This window comes from Schistocerca nitens, chromosome 10 (assembly GCF_023898315.1).
Source record: "Schistocerca nitens isolate TAMUIC-IGC-003100 chromosome 10, iqSchNite1.1, whole genome shotgun sequence".
Lineage (NCBI taxonomy): Eukaryota > Metazoa > Arthropoda > Insecta > Orthoptera > Acrididae > Schistocerca > Schistocerca nitens.
The window spans coordinates 33,751,671-33,774,051 of NC_064623.1; the positions used below are offsets into that span (position 1 = coordinate 33,751,671).

Here is a 22,381-nt window from a genome sequence, read left to right on the forward strand (position 1 = left end):
CGCCCTTGCCTCCGGCTCGACTTGGTACAGGGCCCGAAGGACTCAGTCCCTCCAGAGGCCTTCCGCCGTCGCTTTTATTACATCCTGGCCATGTATCAGGGCTCTGGCATTGTTTACACTGACGGTTCGATGGTTGCTGGTCGTGTCGGGTATGCGCTTACTCTAGGGGAACATTCCGAACAACGTTCCTTGCAGGATGGCTGCAGCGTTTACACTGCTGAGCTGGTCGCCATCTTTCGTGCCCTAGAGTATATCCGCTCCTGCTCAGGGGAGTCCTTAGTTATCTGTAGCGATTCCCTGAGCAGTTTACGAGCTCTCGACCAGTGTTTCCCTCGTTCTCGTCTGGTGCTGGCTATCCATGAGTCCCTGCATACTCTTGCCCGTTGCGGCCGCTCTGTGGTCTTTGTGTGGACCCCCGTTCATGTTGGTATCCCGGGCAATGAACATGTTGACCGCCTGGCGAAAGAGGCCACGAGTAAACCATCTCTGGATGTTGGCCTCCCAGAGACTGATTTGCGGGCAGTCCTCCGCCGAAAAGTTTTTGCGCTTTGGGATGCTGAATGGCGCGATCGGATCACGCCTAATAAACTCCGTGCCATTAAGGAGTCGATGACTGTGTGGCGGTCATCCATGCGAGCCAACCGCAGGGACTCACTCGTCCTTTGTCGGCTCCGCATTGGCCACTCCCGGCTGACACACGGTTATTTACTGCGCCGGGAGGACCCTCCTCTATGTCGCTGCGGGGCGGCTTTGACAGTGGCCCACATTTTGTTGGCCTGTCCCCTTTTAGCTGTGGTCTGGCAGACATTTGCGCTGCCTGATACGCTCCCTGCCCTTTTATCTGATGACCCTGTTATGGCTGGCTTAGTTTTACGTTTTATTCGGGCAGGGGGTTTTTATCGTTTACTCTGAGTGTTTGTTCTGTTCTTTTGTGTTGATTCTGGCCATTGGCCTAAGATTTTACGCTGAGTTTTTGTGTTCTCGGTGGTTGGCTTTTCCTTTTTATCTCTATGGTCGGCCAACCACCGTCACACTCTGTGTGATTTTAATTTGTTTTGTCTGATCTCTGTAGGAGTATTTCTTGTCCTGTGTTGTCTGACGTCTTTCCTGCTGTTCGTTTTTATTCTCTTTGGGTGGTTTTAATTTTTTTGGAAAAAGGGACCGATGACCATCGCAGTCTGGTCCCTTTAATCCCCCAAACCAACCAATTACCATCTCCTTTTCTCACCTATGGTGGTTCATCTCCCGCGTTAGCAGCCCAGGTCAGGGCTTACAATTGCAATGTGTGTCTGATACCTTTTATCCGAACTAGAGTCCTTGCATTTACCACCTATACTTTAGGTCCATTCACGTACACCTCCATGGTGTACACCCAGGCTGCGTCTTCACCTGGACCTATCACATGGCCCTAAGCACTCAATTAACCCCATGTTTCTCTGCTGCCACTTCCTGTCAATTTTTTACATGTACCAAGGCCATGAAGTGGTTTACACTGACTGCTCGATGGCTGATGGTGACATTGGCTTCTCGTATGTCCATGAAGGACATACTGAACTGCATTCCTTGTTCGGTGGCTGCAGTGTTTTCACTGCAGAGCTGGTGCTTATATATCGTGCTTTTGAGCACATCCGTTCATGCCCTGGGAAGTCGTTTCTTCTGTGTACTGACGCCTTGAGTAGCCTAGAAGCTGTCGACCTAGCTATTCGTCATCCTTTGGTAACGACCATACAAGTCTATCTATGCCCTGGAACGGCCCCGTCGTTCAGTGGTGTTTGTCTGGACCCCAGATCAAGTCAGAATCCCAGGCAACGAACTTTGCAGATAGGCTGGCCAAAAAGGGTACATGGAAACCGCTTACAGAGATTGGTTTCTCTGAACCTGATCTGCATTATGTCGTAAGCCGTAGGGTTTTTCGGTTTTGGGAGACAGAATGGCATAACAGTACGCACGACTAACTGCGTGTCATTAAGAAGACTACGAATGTGTGGATGTATTCCATGTGGGAATCTCGCTGGGAATCAGTTGTCCTCTGCCGGATCCATATTGGCCATATGTGGCTAACACATGGTTACCTTCTCCGTCGCGAGGACCCACCTCGGTGTCCTACCTTCGGTGTTGGGCGACAGTGCCCCAAGAGCAGCTTTAGTTTTTATGTTTTATTTGTGAAGGTGGGTTCTATCATTTGATCTGCGTTTTCACGCATGTCCTTTGTCCCTCAGTGTCCTCCACCCTAGCGCTTTTAGGGTGGAGGGTTTAATGTGTTGCAGTGTGGCTGGCTTCTTTTTTTTGTTGCAGTGTGGCTGGCTTCTTTTTTTTGTTGCAGTGTGGCTGGCTTCTTTTTTTTTTTGTTGCAGTGTGGCTGGCCTTTTTGTTGCAGTGTGGCTGGCTTCTTTTTTTTTTTTGGTTGCAGTGTGGCTGGCTTCTTTTTTTTTTTGGTTGCAGTGTGGCTGGCTTCCTTTTTTTTTTGGTTGCAGTGTGGCTGGCTTCTTATTTTTTTGGTTGCAGTGTGGCTGGCTTCTTTTTTTTTTGGTTGCAGTGTGGCTGGCTTCTTTTTTTTTGGTTGCAGTGTGACTGGCTTGTTTTTTTTTTTTTGGTTGCAGTGTGGCTGGCTTCTTTTTTTTTTGGTTGCAGTGTGGCTGGCTTCTTTTTTTTTGGTTGCAGTGTGGCTGGCTTCTTTTTTTTTGGTTGCAGTGTGGCTGGCTTCTTTTTTTTTGGTTGCAGTGTGGCTGGCTTCTTTTTTTTTGGTTGCAGTGTGGCTGGCTTCTTTTTTTTTTGGTTGCAGTGTTGCTGGCTTCTTTTTTTTTTTGGTTGCAGTGTGGCTGGCTTCTTTTTTTTTGGTTGCAGTGTGGCTGGCTTCTTTTTTTTTTTGTTGCAGTGTGGCTGGCTTCTTTTTTTTGGTTGCAGTGTGGCTGGCTTCTTTTTTTTTGGTTGCAGTGTGGCTGGCTTCTTTTTTTTTTTTTGGTTGCAGTGTGGCTGGCTTCTTTTTTTTTTGGTTGCAGTGTGGCTGGCTTCTTTTTTTTTGGTTGCAGTGTGGCTGGCTTCTTTTTTTTTTTGGTTGCAGTGTGGCTGGCTTCTTTTTTTTTTGGTTGCAGTGTGGCTGGCTTCTTTTTTTTTGGTTGCAGTGTGGCTGGCTTCTTTTTTTTTGGTTGCAGTGTGGCTGGCTTCTTTTTTTTTTTTTTTTGTTGCAGTGTGGCTGGCTTCTTTTTTTTTTGTTGCAGTGTGGCTGGCTTTTTTTTTTGTTAGCAATGTGGCTGGCCTTTTTGTTGCAGTGTGGCTGGCTTCTTATTTTTTTGGTTGCAGTGTGGCTGGCTTCTTATTTTTTTGGTTGCAGTGTGGCTGGCTTCTTTTTTTTTTTTGGTTGCAGTGTGGCTGGCTTCTTTTTTTTTGGTTGCAGTGTGGCTGGCTTCTTTTTTTTTTTGGTTGCAGTGTGGCTGGCTTCTTTTTTTTTTTTTTTTTTTTTTTTGTTGCAGTGTGGCTGGCTTCTTTTTTTTTTGTTGCAGTGTGGCTGGCTTTTTTTTTTGTTAGCAGTGTGGCTGGCCTTTTTGTTGCAGTGTGGCTGGCTTCTTATTTTTTTGGTTGCAGTGTGGCTGGCTTCTTATTTTTTTGGTTGCAGTGTGGCTGGCTTCTTTTTTTTTTTGGTTGCAGTGTGGCTGGCTTCTTTTTTTTTGGTTGCAGTGTGGCTGGCTTCTTTTTTTTTTTGGTTGCAGTGTGGCTGGCTTCTTTTTTTTTTGGTTGCAGTGTGGCTGGCTTCTTTTTTTTTTGGTTGCAATGTGGCTGGCTTCTCCTTTTTATTCTCGTGGTAGGCCAGCCACTGTAATCTGCTTTCATGTTTTACTCTCTTCTGTTTCTTGCGTCTCTCTAATGTTTTCTTGAACCCTTTTGTTCCTTTTAGTGTTTCTTACCTTTCCTTCATTCTTGTGGTTTTTTGTTTCTTTCTGGTTTTTGTTGTATGTCTAGTTTGCTTTATTCTCCCCCTTGTGGAATTGTTTTTTTTGGAACAAGGGACTGAGGACCAAGCAGTTTGGTCCCTTGCCCCCTCTTTTAAACCAACCAACCACCCTGTGGTAACATACTGTCCCCACCCCCTCTGAGGTGTCATCTCCTCTCCATTATCATCTCCCACCCTGTTTATTTGCAGCCCGCTGCTAATGCATCTGCCTTTCTTTCTGCACTTCTCTCCTGTTCTGTTCCTTACTTCCCCCACCTCTGTGCCACACAACTTCCTGACACTGGGCCTGTTAGCTATCTAGTCCCTAAACACACCACCAGACATTGTTAGTCTCTCTCCCCACCCATACACTACTATCCCTGCCCCTTCCCCATCCCCTCCAAATTGCTGTTTGCGTCCCATGAGTTGTAGCATTCCAGCCTGAGATGTTGGAGTTGGCAGTAGAGTGTGTGCGTGCATGTGTGTGAAATCTATATGCGAGTGTGTGTTAATCATGCCTGTCTGCAAGTTGACGTGTCCCATTGACCGTATGTAGTAATCTGTCTTCCTTCATTGTTGATATTCAATATGATATTTAGTATTGTATAGTTATGTATGCCGCAAATAGTGATTTGTCTTCATTTTTAACAGGTGTTATGTAAACAATGGCTGCAACTACTGGATATGTGAATGTAATCAAAGGATCAGGGAAGGAAGGATCACGTTTCCCCGGTTACTGAAGTTTGCCTAATTGGTAGTGGACTTCATTGTGAAATTAGAATTCATTTAGCTTATGTTGCTGTAGAGCATTGTTTAATTCAGTGCCAGGAAGGGGGAAAGGTAAGTAGTATCACATACTTGTTAAAATTATTTCATAAATCTTATGTTTCAGAAATGCACACATTCATTTGGTCCTGCAGCTTGTAATGAAACAAAATAATTTTAAAAAATCATTTTTAATTTGGGACATTGAACTATTAACATTTGTATTAATGACACTACAGTGTGTTGTTACAAGAACGGAAGGAAAATGCATAGTTAGTGACCAGTAAAGTACTGTGACATCCCCGTTCCCCTTTTTGATGTCACTGTTGATGTTGAGCTGCTACTGCTACAGCTCGGTCGGTGGAATGGAGACACGACGCACAGTGATGGTTGTCCCCGACGGATAACATGGAACAGCATCTGAAAATCTCTAAAGAAAATTTTTTCTCACATAATGTACGAAAGTCCATTTGCGAGACCGCACAGGCTTCTCAATGGTGTGAATTCCTGATTTCAATTGTCTGTTATGGTTTTATGAATTCTTACGCCCGGTTAGTTTGTTATTGCAGTATTGAGTGAATCATTCATCAGCATTGTTTCATACCACTGAAGCGAGGAAAAATTCATTTGCGGTTCAGTATCAGTAGTTGTTGTTACGTTGCTAGGTAGAATCGTTCACTACGGCACGACTGAAATAGAGAGATAATCTATAACGCTATCTTGCTTTCGTGCGTCGTAATATTATTTTGGCAAAACACTTCTTTCAATGTTCATAAAGTCACTCTTTTAAATTAAAATGTTCACAGTTAATTAATTTTGATCAACTATCACACAGTTCAATTAATGATGGAGACAACATGTGAGATTTCCATTACTGACAAACAATTTTTATTGTTCCTTCTTAGCATTTAGTTTAATCATCACACCACTCGCACACCGCTGGATCAGATCAATTAAGATTCATTTAAGTTCGGTGATCATGACAATTACGACAACTTTTACAATCGGCGTATTTGTATTATCTTCGTGTGGTCGTATTAATGTTCCATACTTCAGGCTAATCAGGTATTGCAGTCTTAGATACTATGTCCATTCTTCGTTGTCACTGTTGACTTTGATGAAGGTTGAGTCCAACAGTATTATCTCCAATAATTAAGGTTCATTTACTCGTTGTACACTTATCAGAATATCACTTCAGTTCAAGTTATCAAGTCAGAATAACTGAGAACAAAGTCCGCGCATCTGTCACGCAATAGTACTTCTTTTTAATAGAAACCATCTCGTAGCATTCTGTTTGTAGTACTATAACGAACGGTGCTCTCTCACGACTTGATAGCTAGCAAGTGACTAACTTTTCCATGATCAAGCATTGTAGACACATTGAATTTCCTTTTCAATGCGTTTACAAATCCCTTTCACAATAAATGTTATCTCTGATAGACATATTACGTTGGACTTAACTTTTGTCGGACTGATTTTCAGTTATTACTGAGATGTTTGATAGCTAATTAAAAATAACCTTTCTTTCTTTCTACTTTTATATCATGACATTCTCAGTAATTATTGAAATTGGTGTTCACCAAACTTTAAGGTGTTATATTATTGTCAAAGTTGTCGTACCTGTCAGGATAACACTGTTCCCTACTTTAAATTATGACATTCTTATTTGGGTTTCTTGGGGTGTTACAGTACGCATTGTGCTACTGAAGGGAATGTCAATATGCTGTGAAGTATCTAAAGTGGCTGTTTGTAGCAAAAGCTTATAGCACATGTTCTATTTGGGAGATTCCCAAGATCCTCTTGTTAATGTTTATGGATGTGATGAGATAATTTGATTTTGTCTGTTCGTTGATTGTTGACAAGTTACAAATCCTTAAACAGTCACATAAGTTACCAGCAGTTTACAGTAAATTTTTGAGGTGTCCACCTTAGCTGCAGCTAACTTTTTTGCCCAATAGAACTGTTACATTCCTAGTAACATTGTTTATTTAATGTTCCGTTGTGAGGGCAACAGTATTGGTGGTGTGGCACTGAAGTTCTGTACTTTCTTCTGTGCACTTCAGGGTATAAAGAGTAGCAGAGGAAAATTGCAGCCAATCACTTTGATAAAGCACTGATAAAAATGAAATAGAATGTGCTCTTCTTCCAGATTACATTAAGAAGATGGAGGAGAAACTATATCTTGCAATATTACACATAATTGGGTCTTTCCATATTCTAGACCCATTCTAAGAAGAAAGAAAAGCTGTTTCACAAATAAAATGTGCTGTTATTAACTGTAACAGATTAACAGATACCGGATCAGATCATTACATGATAAAAATTAAAATTAAATTAACCCCATTAGCAAAGAAAAAATCCCACCAGAAGAAGAAGAGAACCTATGACCCTCATAAACTGATACAAAATGAGGATTATGAAGCACAAACCAGGGATATAAAAATAACAGATGATCTGGAAGAAATAATTCCCAAATTGAAACAAATAGCTGAACAAGTAGCCCCTATAAATCCAAGGAAAAAACACCAGTGGTGGAACGATGAATGTGATGAAGCAGTGTTGGATCGACACCAAGCCTGGTTAAGGCATCAAAATGAAAAAACAGAAAAATCATATTTGGAACTCACAAAACAAAGGAAGACAACACAAAAAATAATAAGGAGAGTTAAACGTCAGTACCAAAAAGATATACTTCTAATGATAGAAACAAATAGTGAAAAAACAAACTCAAGAGACTATTACAAAATATTTGGCAGACAATTACAAAGATATGATCCTCCAACATTAATGTTAAAAGATAAAGATAATAACCTAGCCCATAGCAATAGTAAAAATACAGAAATTCTAGCAGAAACATTTAACAAGTTACTAAATTGTGAAGATCCCCCAGAACTTCTTCAGATAAACACAGAAACCCCAATTAAAACACCAGCAGAAAATATAAATCCACCTACAATTAATGAGGTCTACAGAGCTTTGAAAGAACTCAAAAACTACAAAGCAAGTGGAGAAGATGAAACGTTTGCTGGACTTTGGAAATATGCAGCAGAACCAGTAAAGATAGCATTACACCAATGCATAGTAAAAATCTGGAATGAAGAGAAATTACCAGAAAATTGGACTACTGCTGTAATACATCCATTACATAAGAAAGGAGAAAAATCAAATCCAGACAACTATAGAGGAATTTCCCTTTTGGACTGCACGTATAAGATCATGTCAAGAATACTATACAACCGCTGTAAAGATCAACTAGAACTGGAACTGGGAGAATATCAAGGAGGATTTAGATCCTGGAGAAGCTGCCCAGAACAGATAATCACCTTGAAGTTAGTTATGGATGTCTACAAAAGAAGGCAAAAACAACTAGTCATAACCTTTGTAGATTTCAAAAAGGCGTATGATTGCATCCATAGATCTTCAATGATGAAAATATTAAGGAATTTTGGACTTCATCCTAAATTAATCAAAATGATACAGTTAACCTTAACAAACACCAAATCCAAAGTAAAATTTAGAGGAGAAATATCTGAACCATTTACGGTTAAAACAGGGTTGAGACAGGGAGATTGTTTATCACCATTGCTATTCAATTGTGCTCTTGAATATGTAATGAGAGAATGGTACAAGGAAAATCCTATGAATATTAAAATTGGAACTAAGGAAGATAAAATAAACCTAAATTGCTTGGGATTTGCTGATGACCTAGCATTACTAGCTAATAATATTCAGGAAGCCACGAAACAAATAACAAGCTTACAAAATATAGCACAAAAATTAGGACTCCAGATATCATTTGAAAAAACTGAAATAATGGTAACGGATCCACTTGTAATAGATCACATCACAGTGAATAATAGGGAAATTAAAATAGTGAAACAATTTAAATACATGGGTGAAATTATAACACATAAATTGGACGAGAAACCTGCATGGCGAGCAAGAACTAATAAAATGATAAAAGCTCAAAAACTAACATGGTCTACGTACAATAAAAAATGTCTATCAATTAAAACAAAATTAAAACATTACAAGACGGTCGTTCAACCAGAGGTTACATACGGAAGTGAAACTCTTTTTAAAGTCACCCAGGAAAACAGAATTGACAAAATTTTAAAAGTAGAGAGAAGAATTGCTAGAACATGCATAAATAAGAAATATCAAAAAGCTGGGCAATGGTGGATAGTTCCAAATGAAGTGGTATACAGAGAACTGGAGCCCATCACTGATACTATACGAAAGAAAAGGATCTCTTTTTGCGGTCACATTCTGAGGACACCAGAAACCAGATTATCAAGGAAAATTATTGAGAAACTCTGGAAGTTGAAACAACAAGGAGGATGGCTTAAGGAAATAAGAGAGGATATGGAAGAACTGGAAATAACCCTGGATGATTTGCAGAACAAAACGCCAAATTTAAAGAAGTTGAGGGACACAGAAATAAGATTTAAACCAAAAATTGACAAACGACATACAATGAAAAGGGTATTTACAGATAAGGAACGACGAAAAGCATCGGAACGAATGAAGAGATACTGGGCCACTCGGAAGGGGAAAATACCAAAGAAGAGGACCAGAAATGATTGACTGAAGTGGTCCAATGAGGCCATAAAAGCAAAAGAAGAAGAAACATGAGTCGGCGCATGTGTAAACAAGCAGTGCTATGATCTTGAGCTCTCAAATTCTGATAATTTTTCTTTGCACTAGTAGTAGGTGGTGGTGGTGGTGGTGGTGGTGGTGGTGGTGGTGGTGGTGGTGAGTTGCATGTAAAATCCCAGGTTATAATTTTTTGGGCCTTTCATTTTTGAGTCATAAATTTTAAAACGTCCAAAATTGTGATGTTTGTTACACTTTTAAACCTTATAATCAACAAATCTCAAACTGTTCTACTTACAGGCCTAAAATTTGTACCATTTTGTTCAGTTTCTTATAAGCTTTAAAAATATGTGGTAATTGACGGTATTAGTAGCAAAGCTGAGTTTTCCCAAATTAAATTAGTTAGGAAATTTCAAAATTGGATTTTTTGTTTGGAAAAAAGTATGTTAATCATGCATTGTTCGTTAATGTGTGTGCCAAATTTCAGTGTGGTGTTCTTGTGGGAACATACTAAAATTAAATTTTATATTACTGGCATGTGCAGTACAAAGTACATACTGTAGTATGTAGCGTTTTGGACTTCTGACTAAGGAGTAATACATCGAAAACCAAATAATGCTGTCAAATTATTGTTATTCATTTGGTGACAATTTTACATTATTGTAATTGTACAATTAAATTTACATTTGGCTTTCCCATGTCAACTGTGAATACATTCTCACATAATGCCATAACAATGTCTTAAAAAGAATATTAATAATTTAATTGCAACTTCATTTTACAGATATATTACTGTTAATCAGTATTATTAATTAAATGATGTTGTAGCTGTTACTATTTAATAATGTTAAATTTGTGTGCATTACAAAGATATATTTCTTACTCATCTTCAACAACAAAAATATCATGGTGATCCACTAACAATTTCATTATGGTCTATGATTATGTATTGTAGTTGTCTTTTACCAGATTCTGAGGCTTTTTTTATTGCAGTCAATTTATAATAGTCATCTTGGTTATGAAAAAGAAAGAGCTAGTCTATAGAGGTGTATAAGTAAAGGTTTACTTCTGCTTTGTCATGTTTTCGTAGCACGAAGGCTAGCTACCATTTGTTGTCAACAGCATAAGCAACAAATGCTCTAATCTGTTCAGGTGCTGGAGGATCTGGACCCACTTGAATTTTTATGTACAATAGAGCCCTAAAAATGAGAGAATTTTTGCTGGACCTCTGACTCCCCATGAGTGTAATGTTATTATAAACTCTTTTGGCCAAGCTACTATTTATCCTGCATGGTCATTTGTCACACATAAAAGGTGACTCATGGCCTATATGCTTTAGCCCATTCAAACAAGTGGAGGGGAGGTAATTTTGCAATATTAAACCATGCTGTGCTTCCACAAATAATATGAAAGTTGAGGAAACCACTTTCATTTTATTTTGCATTTATTAAAGCTATTGGTTTCATTCTGTGTGAACTTCCTCAAATGACAAAGTGGCACAAATGTGCCAGTGCCATGATTTAAAACACTTAATTTCCTAATGAACTGTTGAGATGCACTTGTTGGAATATGACAAGTACAATATCCCCCTTCTTTGGCTGTGTTTGGTATTTGTATTCCAACATGTGCCTTTCAACATTTTACTGGGCGACCAAACGGGGGAGGTGGGGTGCACAGTGGATGGAAAGGAAATTCCTCTCGTTCACTACACGTCACAGTGAACCCTATAACGCCCCATTTACAGAAAGGGATCTCCTCAGCGCCCTTGAAAATTGCCCTGACTCAGCTCCTCGGCCAAATCGGCTCCACAGTCAGATGATTAAACATCTCTCGTCTGACTCCAAACTATATCTCCTTGTCGTCTTCAACTGAATCTTACGCGATGGCGTCTTTGCATCGCAATGGTGGGAGACTACCATCACTGGTGTTAAAACCCGGTAAAAATGCAGTTGATTCGGTTAGGTATCTGCCCTTCAGCCTCACCAACGTTTTCTATAAGCTGGTGGAACATATGGTGTGTCGGCGGTTGGTTTGGGTCCTGTAGTCATGTGGCCTACTGGCTCCATGTCGGCAGCTTCCGCCAGGGTCGCTCTACCACTGATGGTCTTGTGTCCCTCGAGTCTGCCATCTGAAAAGTCTTTTCCCAGACGCCAACATCTGGTTGCTGTCTTTTTTGACTTACGTAAAGCATACAACATGATCTGGTGACATCATATCCTTGCCACATTGTATGAGTGGGGTCTCTGGGGTGTGCTCTCGATTTATATCCAGAACTTCCTCTCGCTTCATACTTTGTGTCCAAGTTGGTGCCTCCCATAGTTCTGACGTGCACAGCTGCTCGCCAGTTATGTTGCACACATTCATAGTTCTCCTGAGAATACAAATTACTGTCTCCTTTTCCCACCCACGGCATTTCATCTCCTGCATTGGTGGTGCAGGTTGGGGCTCATGATCGCGGTTTGCGTGCGATCCCTTCTCTCAGAACTGTCGTCCTTACCTTTGCCCCTCTACTTGAGGTCCATTTATGTACACCACTTCCAAAGCTTCGCCTGGATCTTTTGTATCACCCTAAGGACTCTGTTAATGCCGCCGCTCTCTGCTGTCACTTCCTCTCGATTCTTGGCCTGTTCCGGGGCTCTGAAGTTGTTTACACCGACGGCTTGATGGCTGACGGTAATGTTGACTTTGCCTATGTCTGCAGAGGCCATATTGAACAGCATTCCTTGCCTGCTGGCTGCAGAGTATTCACTGCAGACCTTGTAGCCATATCTCGTGCACTTTAATATATCTGTTCCTGTTCTGGGGAGTCGTTTCTTCTCTGTTCTGACTCCCTGAGCAGCTTAAAAGTATCGACCAGTGCTACCCTCACCATCCTTTGGTTGCTAACATCCAAGAGTGCATCTCTGCCCTGGAACGGTCCAGTTGTTCAGTGTTGTTTGTCTGGACCCCAGGACACGTCGGAGTCCCAGACAACGAACTTGCTGACAGGCTGGCCAAACAGGCTATGTGGAAACCACTCCTGGAGATTTCCATCTCTGAAACATACCTGCGTTCTGTCTTATGCCGCAGGGTTTTACGGCCATGGGAGTCGGAGTGGCATTACAGTATGCACAACAAACTGCATGTCGTTAGAAGACTTCAAATGTCTGGAAGTCTTCCCTGCGGTCTTCTCGTAGGGAATCAGTTGTCCTTTGTCAACTCTGCATTGTCCGTACGGGGTTCACACATGGTTACCTCCACCGTCTCAAGGACCCACCTCAGTGTCTCTGTGGCTCCCAAATGACAGTCGTCCACCTCTTGCTGGACTTACCACTTTTACCTGCTCTGCGTTGGACTTTTAACTTTCCCAGCACGCTACCTTTGGTGTTGGGCAACAATGCCTCAACAGCAGCTTTAGTTTTACGTTTTATTGGTGAGGGTGGGTTTTACCATTTTAGTGCAAGTTCTTTGTCCCTCAGCGTCCTCCACCCTAGGGCTTTTAGGGTGGAGGTTTTAATGTGTTGCAGAGTGGCTGTCTTCTCTTTTTTTATTCTCATGGTCAGTCAGCCATGGTAATCTTCTTTCTTGTTTTTAATGTCCTCTCCCTGTTTCTTGTGCCTCTGTGTGGTTTTCTTGTCCTGTTTCGTTTACTGTAGTGTTTGTTGTCCTTCTGTCGTTCTTCTGGTTCTTCATTTCTCCTGTTTATTGTGCCAATGTCTTCTTTGTTGTCTTCTTTCCCTTGCGTAATTGTTCTACTGGGAACAAGGGACAGATGACCTCGCAGTTTGGTCCCTTTGCCCCCCCTTTTAAACCAACCAACCAGCTGTACGTCAAATACTTCTTGAGATATGGCCATTTAAAATTTTAGAATGTGGAAAAAAAATCAAAGAACTTCGCAAACATTAAAAATTAATAACTAAAAACAAAATGTCAAAAAAGTCTTCAATTTTGGATTTTCTCTTGTTTTGATAGGTAGCATAAGATGACTACAAACTACAGAATTTTAAATCTTAAAGGTTCACATTTATTATTTTATTACTTAATTTCACATGGAATGATTGATACATATCTTAGACAATTAACAGGGAAGCTTCTTCTGGTCATGACTTGAACTGAAAGGTCAGTCTGTAGACTTTACCATGTAAAGGGGCAAAAGTCCCCCCCCCCCCCCCCCCCATAATTATCCACAATATATGTAGCATTTCTTAAACTGCAAGTCAGTGAAGTTCACTTGTAGGGGCAAGCAGACAGTATAAATGCTGGAAAATATTTTCTGTTAGTCAATCTGTGCGATATGGCTCAGGTTATTACAAGAAGTGGATGATACTCAGCCAGTAGCAGCAGCAGCACAAAAGCAGGTTTCTTTTATATACTTATATTAATGAATACTGGCAAAGAGAGTCAACTCCTGATGGCCCAACAATTTCAACACACTTTAACACACTGATTGAGACTGCTCAGAAGTAAGCCTTGTGAGAGGGTTTGGGTCAGTAGGCCTCATTTATGAAATCATAAATTGTACCATGGATTGTTTTACATTATTCTTCTGGCAGTGTCTCCCTAAACTTGGTCCTAACAATGCATAATATATTCTAATTTTTCACTACTTGTTCATCAAAATATACACTGAAGAGCCAAAGAAACTGGTACATTTACCTAATACTGTGTAGGACCCCTGTGAGTGCGCAGAACTCAACACAATGTGGCATGGACTAGACTAATGTCTGAAGTAGTGCTAGAGGGAATTGACAACTTCAATCCTGCAGGGCTGTCCATAATTCCATAAGAGTAAGAGGGTATGGAGATCTCTTCCCAACAGCATGTTGCAAGGCATTGAAGATATGCTCAATAATGTTTGTCTGGGGAGTTTGGTGGCCAGCGGAAGTGTTCAAACTCAGAAGAGTGTTCCTGGAGCCACTCTGTAGCAATTCAGGACACACAGGGTGTCGCATTGTCCTGCTGAAATTGCCCAAGTCATCTGAATACACAATGGACACGAATTGATGCAGGTGATCAGACAGGCTGCTTACGTATGTGTTACCTGTCAGTCGTATCTAGACATACTAGGGGTCCCGTATCACTCCAGCTGCACATGCCCCACACCATTACAGAGCCTCCACCAGCTTGAACAGTCCTCAGTTGACATGCAGGGTCCATGGATTCATGAGGTTGTCTCCATACCTCTACACTTCCATCTGCTCTATACATTTTGAAATTAGACTTGTGTGGCGAGGCAGTGTGTTTCCAGTCATCAGCAGACCAATGCGGTGTTGACAGGTACAGATGAGGCATACTGTCATGTTGAACGATTCTCTTCAGTCGTCGATGGTCCCATTCCTGCAGGGTCTTTTTCCAGCCACAGTGATGTCTGAGATTTGATGTTATACTGGATTCCTGATATTCACAGTACACTTGTGAAATGGTCGTACGGGAAAATCTCGACTTCATTGCTCATGCACCTGATATAAAATTACATTCAAATTAACTTAAATCTTGATTGCTATTGTAGCAGCAGTAATCGATCTAACTACACCAGACACTTGTCTTATGTAGGTGTTGCCAGCAGCAGTGCTGTATTTTGCCTTCTTACATATCTCTGTATTAGAATATGTATGCTTATACCAGTTTCTTTGGTACTTCAGTGTGTAATTGTCTTCATTCTTTCTGCTTGTGTGTGTGTGTAATAGGTAACCAGTTTGTGTAACTTCTTTCAATAACCATATTTTCAGTTTCTCTATTAATTTACTGTTAACCTTAAATCTCTCTCTCTCTCTCTCTCTCTCTCTCTCTCTCTCTCTCTCTCTCTCTCTCTCTCTCACTCACACACACACACACACACACACACACACACACACACACACACACACACACACACTCACAGCAAAGGACAAAAGTTTTCACAAGAGGAAAGGTGATCATCATTCTTAAAAATCACTAGTGTAGTGGTTTCCGTTTGCCTTTTGCATCCTCATGCTGTTGCACTCAGTTTGAAATTACTTTGTGATTCTATTTTCAGCAAATAGAATCGTAGGGACCAGCTGCCATCCAATTGTCATTCTTTCTAGAGTGCTCCATGGCTTGCTTTGTTGCCTGTTTTGTAGGTATGTGAAGTTTGTTGGCTGCATGCTGGCAACACTACTGCTTGCCACTGCACTGTCGCAAATCACGAAGTAATTTTAATCAGAGTATAATGTCAAGTATTTAGCCTTCAATTTCAGTTTCCCATTCAAAGGACAGTAGTGTAATTAAACCTTTCATAAATTGGTGTACTTATTTCACTGTAAGCCATCACTCAGCCTATTGCATAATTTTCATTTTGAAAGTCATAGTAGAGGCTGAAGTAAATCAGAAGATATTTAGATAATTTGTAAAGTATTGACCACTAGCATGCAGTTACTATGAGTTTTTGAACACAGTTTTGTTAACCTGTAAAAGTTCGTAGCCTTCCACAGTCAGTGTTATCTTGGGTGAACCCACTGCATTGGTTAACTTGAAAACACCCATATAACTTGCTAGCTGTGCTGTTGAGGTATCTGTCCCGCCTTCTTGCAAGACATATCTGCCATAATAAGCAGGTAGTATCCCGTAGAGAACAATTTAGGTGGATGTAAATTCCATTATTCTTATTTTTTGTCATTTTTTTCTGGTTCATGTGACTGAAATTACAGAGTATAGAAAGAGGATTTTCATTGTCTTAATGTGTTTTGTATTTTTTCGTGTTCATTTCTCAGTATTGTTCCTTTGTGTCATTGCTTTAATTTTGCTGAAGTTTGACGTAGTATTACGCTGTTCATTTTCACAATAGTAAGATTGCTTCACATACCTACATCAGACACTTACTACCATCTGTTTTTATTCTGTTGCAGATTTTTTTATTCATGGTTGTAAAGAATGTTTTTGATTATAGAAATTTCTTGTGGAATAACATGTTTTTCATCCTCGGGTAATCCGTATCATGGAGTTTTGCGAGGCTTCTATTTTGCACGTTTGTAGAACCAGTTATGTGTTCATATCATGTTTTGATCTTTTTTAGATCTCTTGCACTTTAAATCTGCTAGTGAATAATTGTACAATTTTTATATGTTGTATGTATTTTTTTCCCAATAACACGTTATTGTAGAATGAAATCCTGTAATTTTTAAGTAGAAAAATTGTTAGTTGTGATTATTGCTTAATATTCTTCCTTACAGTGCTCACTAAAGAACTTATGTAAACACATGCCAACTAAACTAAATGGTACTGATGTTACTGAAGTTGCAATACTGCACCACGGAGACACTATCAGCGTATCTGACAGTTTGTTCCGTTGGGAATACGAAGAACTACCACAAATTTCTTCTGTTATGAAGCCAACTGTGGCACTGCTTCCACGTAATGTGACAGGTAATCCTTTCTGTTAAGTCTTTGCGTTGAATTTGTCATAGTGCCCTACAAAAATTTTTGTGAATATAAATGGTAGGTATTTTGTCTGTGACATATTGTTTGTGGAACTGGTGCTTTTGAAGTATAATCCAACACCTGGCTGCGTGAAGTTACAGCTTTCTGCCAAATTAGAGTCCAGTTTCATGTTCAAATTGCGAAATACCAAATGTTGCTAAGTCATAACCCCATTCAAAATAAACACAGAGATGTGATATCATGACCTTGTCTTTCCTGAGTACGCAGTTTTGAAAAAGTTTAAGAATAATAGAAGCCACAAGTAGTAATTTCAAAGACTTAGTTAGAGATAAGGTGTTGTCTTCTTTGAATTGAGGAAGGAACACCATAATTGGTACATGGCATTCCAGCTCAAATGATTGACAGTGTAGTGGAACATTTGAATATCCCAACTTAGAGCCTGAGTAAGGCATAATTCATCCCATTTAGTTCCCTTCCCGTGTCACTGTCCTATATTTGCTGCTTTTATCTACGTATTATCTGTTTCTGTCACAGTCTGTCTAGTAATTTTTTACTTTGGCTTTGCCTGTTAAAAATTTCCACCTTTTTGAACACCGGCATTTCCTCTTGTTGCTTTATTTTCAACGGGTGTTGAGAGCTGTAAAGCTAAGGTGTATGTGTTAAATGATGCTAATCGAATTTCAAATAAAATTTTACTTTACCTTAAATTGTTAGTGGTAGAATTGGCATGTGCTGTCATGCCTGGCACGAGTTCAGTACTACTGACACCTTTTCACCTAAAAATAAGAGTGCGGTATACTTAACCTTGTACTTCATATTGTAGAAATCAAGACTGTGTAGTTAGTATCTCCAGGTTCGTCATCACAGCCATGCAGAAATTTCTGTAGTTAATTTTCTGACGTTAATTGCAACAGATAAGGAATAGGACATTTGTTTCAGTAATCTCTATGGTTTAGTTATTGCTTTTTGCTTCACTTTTGTATCAAACACATGAAAGTTTCAGCATGGGCACAAACATTGAACCACACTTTAACATACCTGAGTAAAATTGTCATCAATCTGAAGATTGTTTTGAACACCACAGTGCTTTGTCAGGCACAGTCCTGTTGGAGGTGGTATGCGTTGGCCTTCCTCCAACTTGTGAACTGACTTACCGAGCCAGGTATAATGGACCTTAAGTTTAGCCAGAATCCGAACTACATTGTAACTAGGCATTTTTCATATCACCAAAAATTGCCAGAGGTGAAAGGCAGTGATGATTGACAGATCAAAATATTGAGGGGGGCCACACTGTGGTTCAGGTAAAAAAAAATCAATTTTTGGTTTTCATCCTATTTCGATAGATAAAGGTTTTAAGTGCTCTGAAAAGGATTTTGCTGAAAAAATGTTTATTCGAGCATTTAAAGATCATTTTCCTGCCACGTGTTTGTGCTACGCCCACTTTTCTGCATACTCCAGAGTGTGTTGGCTATTGTTGGAATGCCACGGTCAGTATTCTTTTGTTTCTGCTGTTTGTAAACAACACGCGGTTAGGTTTGTTAAAGTGTGATTGCGAGTAGTTGTTAGTTATGTTTGCAATACTTGTTTACATGTGTTTATTGAAGATGACGAAACATAAAGGCATTTTCAAGAAACGACAATTTAGAGGAAACAAGTTTAGAAAGCTTTCTATACAACAGGTTATGTCGTCTTGCAATGATGTTTCTAATTGTAATTCTTAAAGTGCATCATCAAAGAAGATATCACCATTTCAAGGGAGTTTCAACAAACTTACTGTAAGTGACAAGGGGTGCAGCAACATTATTATAAATTTGAGAATATTATCAGATGTAATTTCTAAATTTGTACAATGTAGACAGTGTGGTGAGCCACAGAGTGTGAAAATTTGTGAGAGTGCCAGTGGGAGAAAAGGCCTAGAAATTGCTTTGGATTTAATTTGCGGTAAATCCTCAGCTGTGATTACATTTGAGTTCTTCAAAACCATATGCGAGTGGCCCTTATGAAATCAATTCTAGAATAGTTTGTCTTACAGTCCATTGGCAAGAGCATGGCTGCAGGGAGAACATTTTGTTCAGTGATGAACTTACATCAGCCACCAAATAAATTTGAAAAACTGACTGCAATATTAGATAAAGCTGTATGTGAGGTAGGTGAGGAAAGCATGAAACTGGCTGCTGGGGAAGCAGTGGAAGAAAATGATGGATGTTTGGATAGTGCAGTTGCACTTGATGGAAGTTGGCAGAAAAGAGGACATACTTCTCTGAATGGAATAGTGGATGCCACGAGTGTAGACAGCGGTAAAGTGTTAGATGTGGAGATAATGTCTAAATATTGCAAATGTTGTAAAGTCAGTGAACATAAAGAATGCAACTGTGGCTAATTTTAGAGGAACAAGTAGTGGTATAGAAGTTCAGGGAGTACAACAAATATTTCATTGCTCCATAGAAACAAGAGGCATACGGTACACCAAATATTTGGGTGATGGTGACTGTAAGGCATACAACAATGTGGTGAACTCTAAGCCATATGGAGATGCCATTATTAGCAAAACAGAATGTGTAGGCCATGTTCAGAAACGTTTGGAACAATGCTGAGAAAACTGTTGATATGAGAGGAAAAAAATTAGAAGATAGAAAATTGTTGACCAGACAGGGTCAGTTAACTAAAACTGAAATAGAAAACTTGCAGGTATACTATGGACAGGCAATTAGGAGAAATAAAGAAAATCTGGAGGCGATGAAGAGAGATGTTTGGGCCATATTCTTCCGTAAGTCCTGATAAGCCATGTCATGGATTGTGTCCATTAGGAGAAAATTCATGGTGCAAATACCATAGGGCTCAGGCAACTTGAGAATCTCCAGCGTTCTCTTCCTGCTGCTGTTATTACAGCAATTAAACCTAGTTTTAGAGACTTGGCTCATCCTGACCTAAGGAAATGTCTGTATGGGCAGACACAGAACCCAAATGAATGTTTCAACAGCACAATTTGGAACTGCCTTCCTAAAACTGTATTTGTAGGCATGCATACAATTAAACTAAGAGTTCATGATGCTGTTATTACATTCAATTGTGGTAATATTAGAAAGTGTTTGGTACTGAAAAAGCTGAGAATTAATCCTGGTGAAAGTATGATCACTGGGCTACAACATGGTGATAAAATGAGGATAGCCGATGCAGACAGGTCTGCATCTAATATGGCCACGAAAGCAAGACAAACATCCAGGAAGGTGAAAAAGGAGCTGGAAAACCTGCTAGAGGCCAAAGACGGGCCATCATAAGTAGCAGGACTGTTTTAATTAACTGTACAAATTTCAAAAGTTTTTTGTTTAAAGTCAATTTCCTGCAAACTAAAATTTTCAGTACATATGCCCCATTATATCAGAAACCATCATAGATAAATGAATGAAATTTTCAGAGACTCTGCATAACATAAAAAGCCACCTCTGGTACTACGTTCACAAATATTCCCCATTAGGAAGCTCACAAAAAATATTTTCTGCGGAAAAACTTAATTTTTTGTTAATAAATTTAAAACAAGTATTTCTTAAAAACTATAAAATGGATAAAGTAGATTTTAGTACAGTTTATTCTATTAACATCATGTAACATACAGTAAAAATATTAAGGTCTTGCATCAAATATCCCTCCCCCCCCCCCCAGAAATGGGTCAAATACTTGCTTAAATTAACATGGGTTAGACAGGCAGGGTGTGTGGTCCCCTTACGATTGACCAAGAATTGAATCTCATACCTATGGATTTGTAGTCTGGCATATTATTACTGAGTCACTTCAAAGAAATTATATAACACTCCTCATAACATACCTTTCACTGTATTTCTGTGTCGAACGTAACACACCTCTCCAAAGTTGACGTCGTTTCTTTTATATTTACTTCTTCCTGTTGGTCACAGATGATTATTCAGATTTAGCTTCAATGATAAATTAAATGTAGTATGTCCACTTTTTCGTGGAATGCAGTTTAGTGTTCATGTTTTAACAGTTGAAGGAACTTGATTGTGTTGGTTGTTGTAGATACTTGTAAAGATAAAATTAGAATTTAATGTTTTCTCTCTTCTCAGCATGACTTTTAAAGTTTTAAATCATGTTTCATTGTTAATAAAAATACAATTCATGCTAGTACCAACATTTGTGTCAGCTAAGTGTGTTTAGGAATTTAGGTTTCAGACTTGATCTCTGGCTCTGTCAGAAAAATGCCTGTCAGTCATTCTGTAAACAAATTGTCATTCATCCAAGCACTTCTCTGAGCTTTGTAATCAACAAGAAGTGCTGACGTATTTATGTTTTTGAAGGGTCTTGGTTTCTTAGATTTGCCAATTGCAAACAAGGGTAATTTTTGGTTACCACGTGTGTTGCTGTATGTTGCAATGGTCAACCTTTCCTCTGCTAGTTCTGTGCCTTTGTTTGATTCTTTGAGGCAAGAGACTTTTGAGGGAGAATTTTATAGTTCAGTTAGTGTTGTGTAATTGATCAGATACCAGTTTATCTTCTGAAGTTATTTTTTCAAAATGTTCAACACACGCTCTACCTGCATCGTCGTCAGCAGAAAGTTTTTCACCTGAAATAGCAACTTGCCTAATGCCGTGACAGTTTTACCACCAGTGAAGCCGATCTTCACTTGTTTGGAACTTCCTTCTTCACCTCCCAGTTTTCAATGCAATTGAAAATTTTATTTATTTTTTTTGAGGACCTGAAAGTGGGGTTCCTTTACATACTCCCCAACAAAACAAAGCCCACTCAGTGTCATCCAAGAGCTCAAGATTTGCCCACCACCCCAATGCTTTTCTGGTTCTTCAAGCATTTTCACATCTACAGTTAATAAAAGAACTTAAAGATCTCTTTGTTCTTTTTCCAGTCTTTCATGGTTATCACTCCAGCATCCATTTCAGAAGCTAATTTAGTGGGAAGAGCATGGTTGTGCAGTGGTTAACACACTGGACTTTTCTGGAGGATGACAGTTCAAACCCACGTCCGGTCATTCAGACTTAGGTTATACGTGATTTCCCTAAATTACCACAGGCAAATGTTGAAATGGTTCCTTTGAAAGAGCAGGGCCAATCTTCTTCCCAACCTTTGACACATTCCAGTCTTGCGGTGTCTCTAATGACCTTGATGTCGATGGGACGTTAACGCTAACAACCACCACCACCTCCTCCTAATTTAGTATGTACCTCACCTTTGAACACAACGTTTCATTTTCAGATTTGTAGCCATTTTTATTCTTCCAGTATTCCTCATACTTCTTAATCACAAGTCAGTAAACTGTATAAAACTGCACTCCAACTTTAAAATGAACAGGAATACAATAATAAACACAAAAAGTATACAGATAAAACTGCAGATTAGAGTACAGTAAAGAGAACAGTCTAACAGTACAGCAGTCTGTCAGCTGAGCATGTGGGAGGAGCATGACTCAGACGGACACCAGCTTTGATGAGTAAAATAAATTGATACTGCTGGCACTGTTCGGCATGGAGCACAGACAGATGGTTGGACACATGGGCAGATTATCTGAAGAGTCGGTTAGTTGAAGGCTGGATAATAAACATTCTACTGTACTTACAATGTGTGAAGTGTCACCGCGTAATTCCGGTAATGGCCACAGGAAACTTAAGTGCAGTAATATTGTGATCGGGTGATACCAACTATGTAATAGGGCTGTTTATGATGTGGTGTTTGAAGTCAGATGGATTTTTG

General features: G+C 39.7%; 1 protein-coding gene across 1 annotated transcript in view; it reads left to right on the forward strand.

Moving 5' to 3' along the window:
• The window catches only part of LOC126209831 (uncharacterized), a 66,120-nt gene that overhangs the window by 31,098 nt on the left and 12,641 nt on the right, over window positions 1–22,381 (forward strand). Inside the window, exons 2-3 of the mRNA XM_049938962.1 lie at window positions 4,580–4,768; window positions 16,459–16,651. Coding sequence (XP_049794919.1) covers window positions 16,486–16,651 — 166 coding nt within the window. The 5' untranslated portion in view covers window positions 4,580–4,768; window positions 16,459–16,485. The remainder of the gene's footprint in view (window positions 1–4,579; window positions 4,769–16,458; window positions 16,652–22,381) is intronic.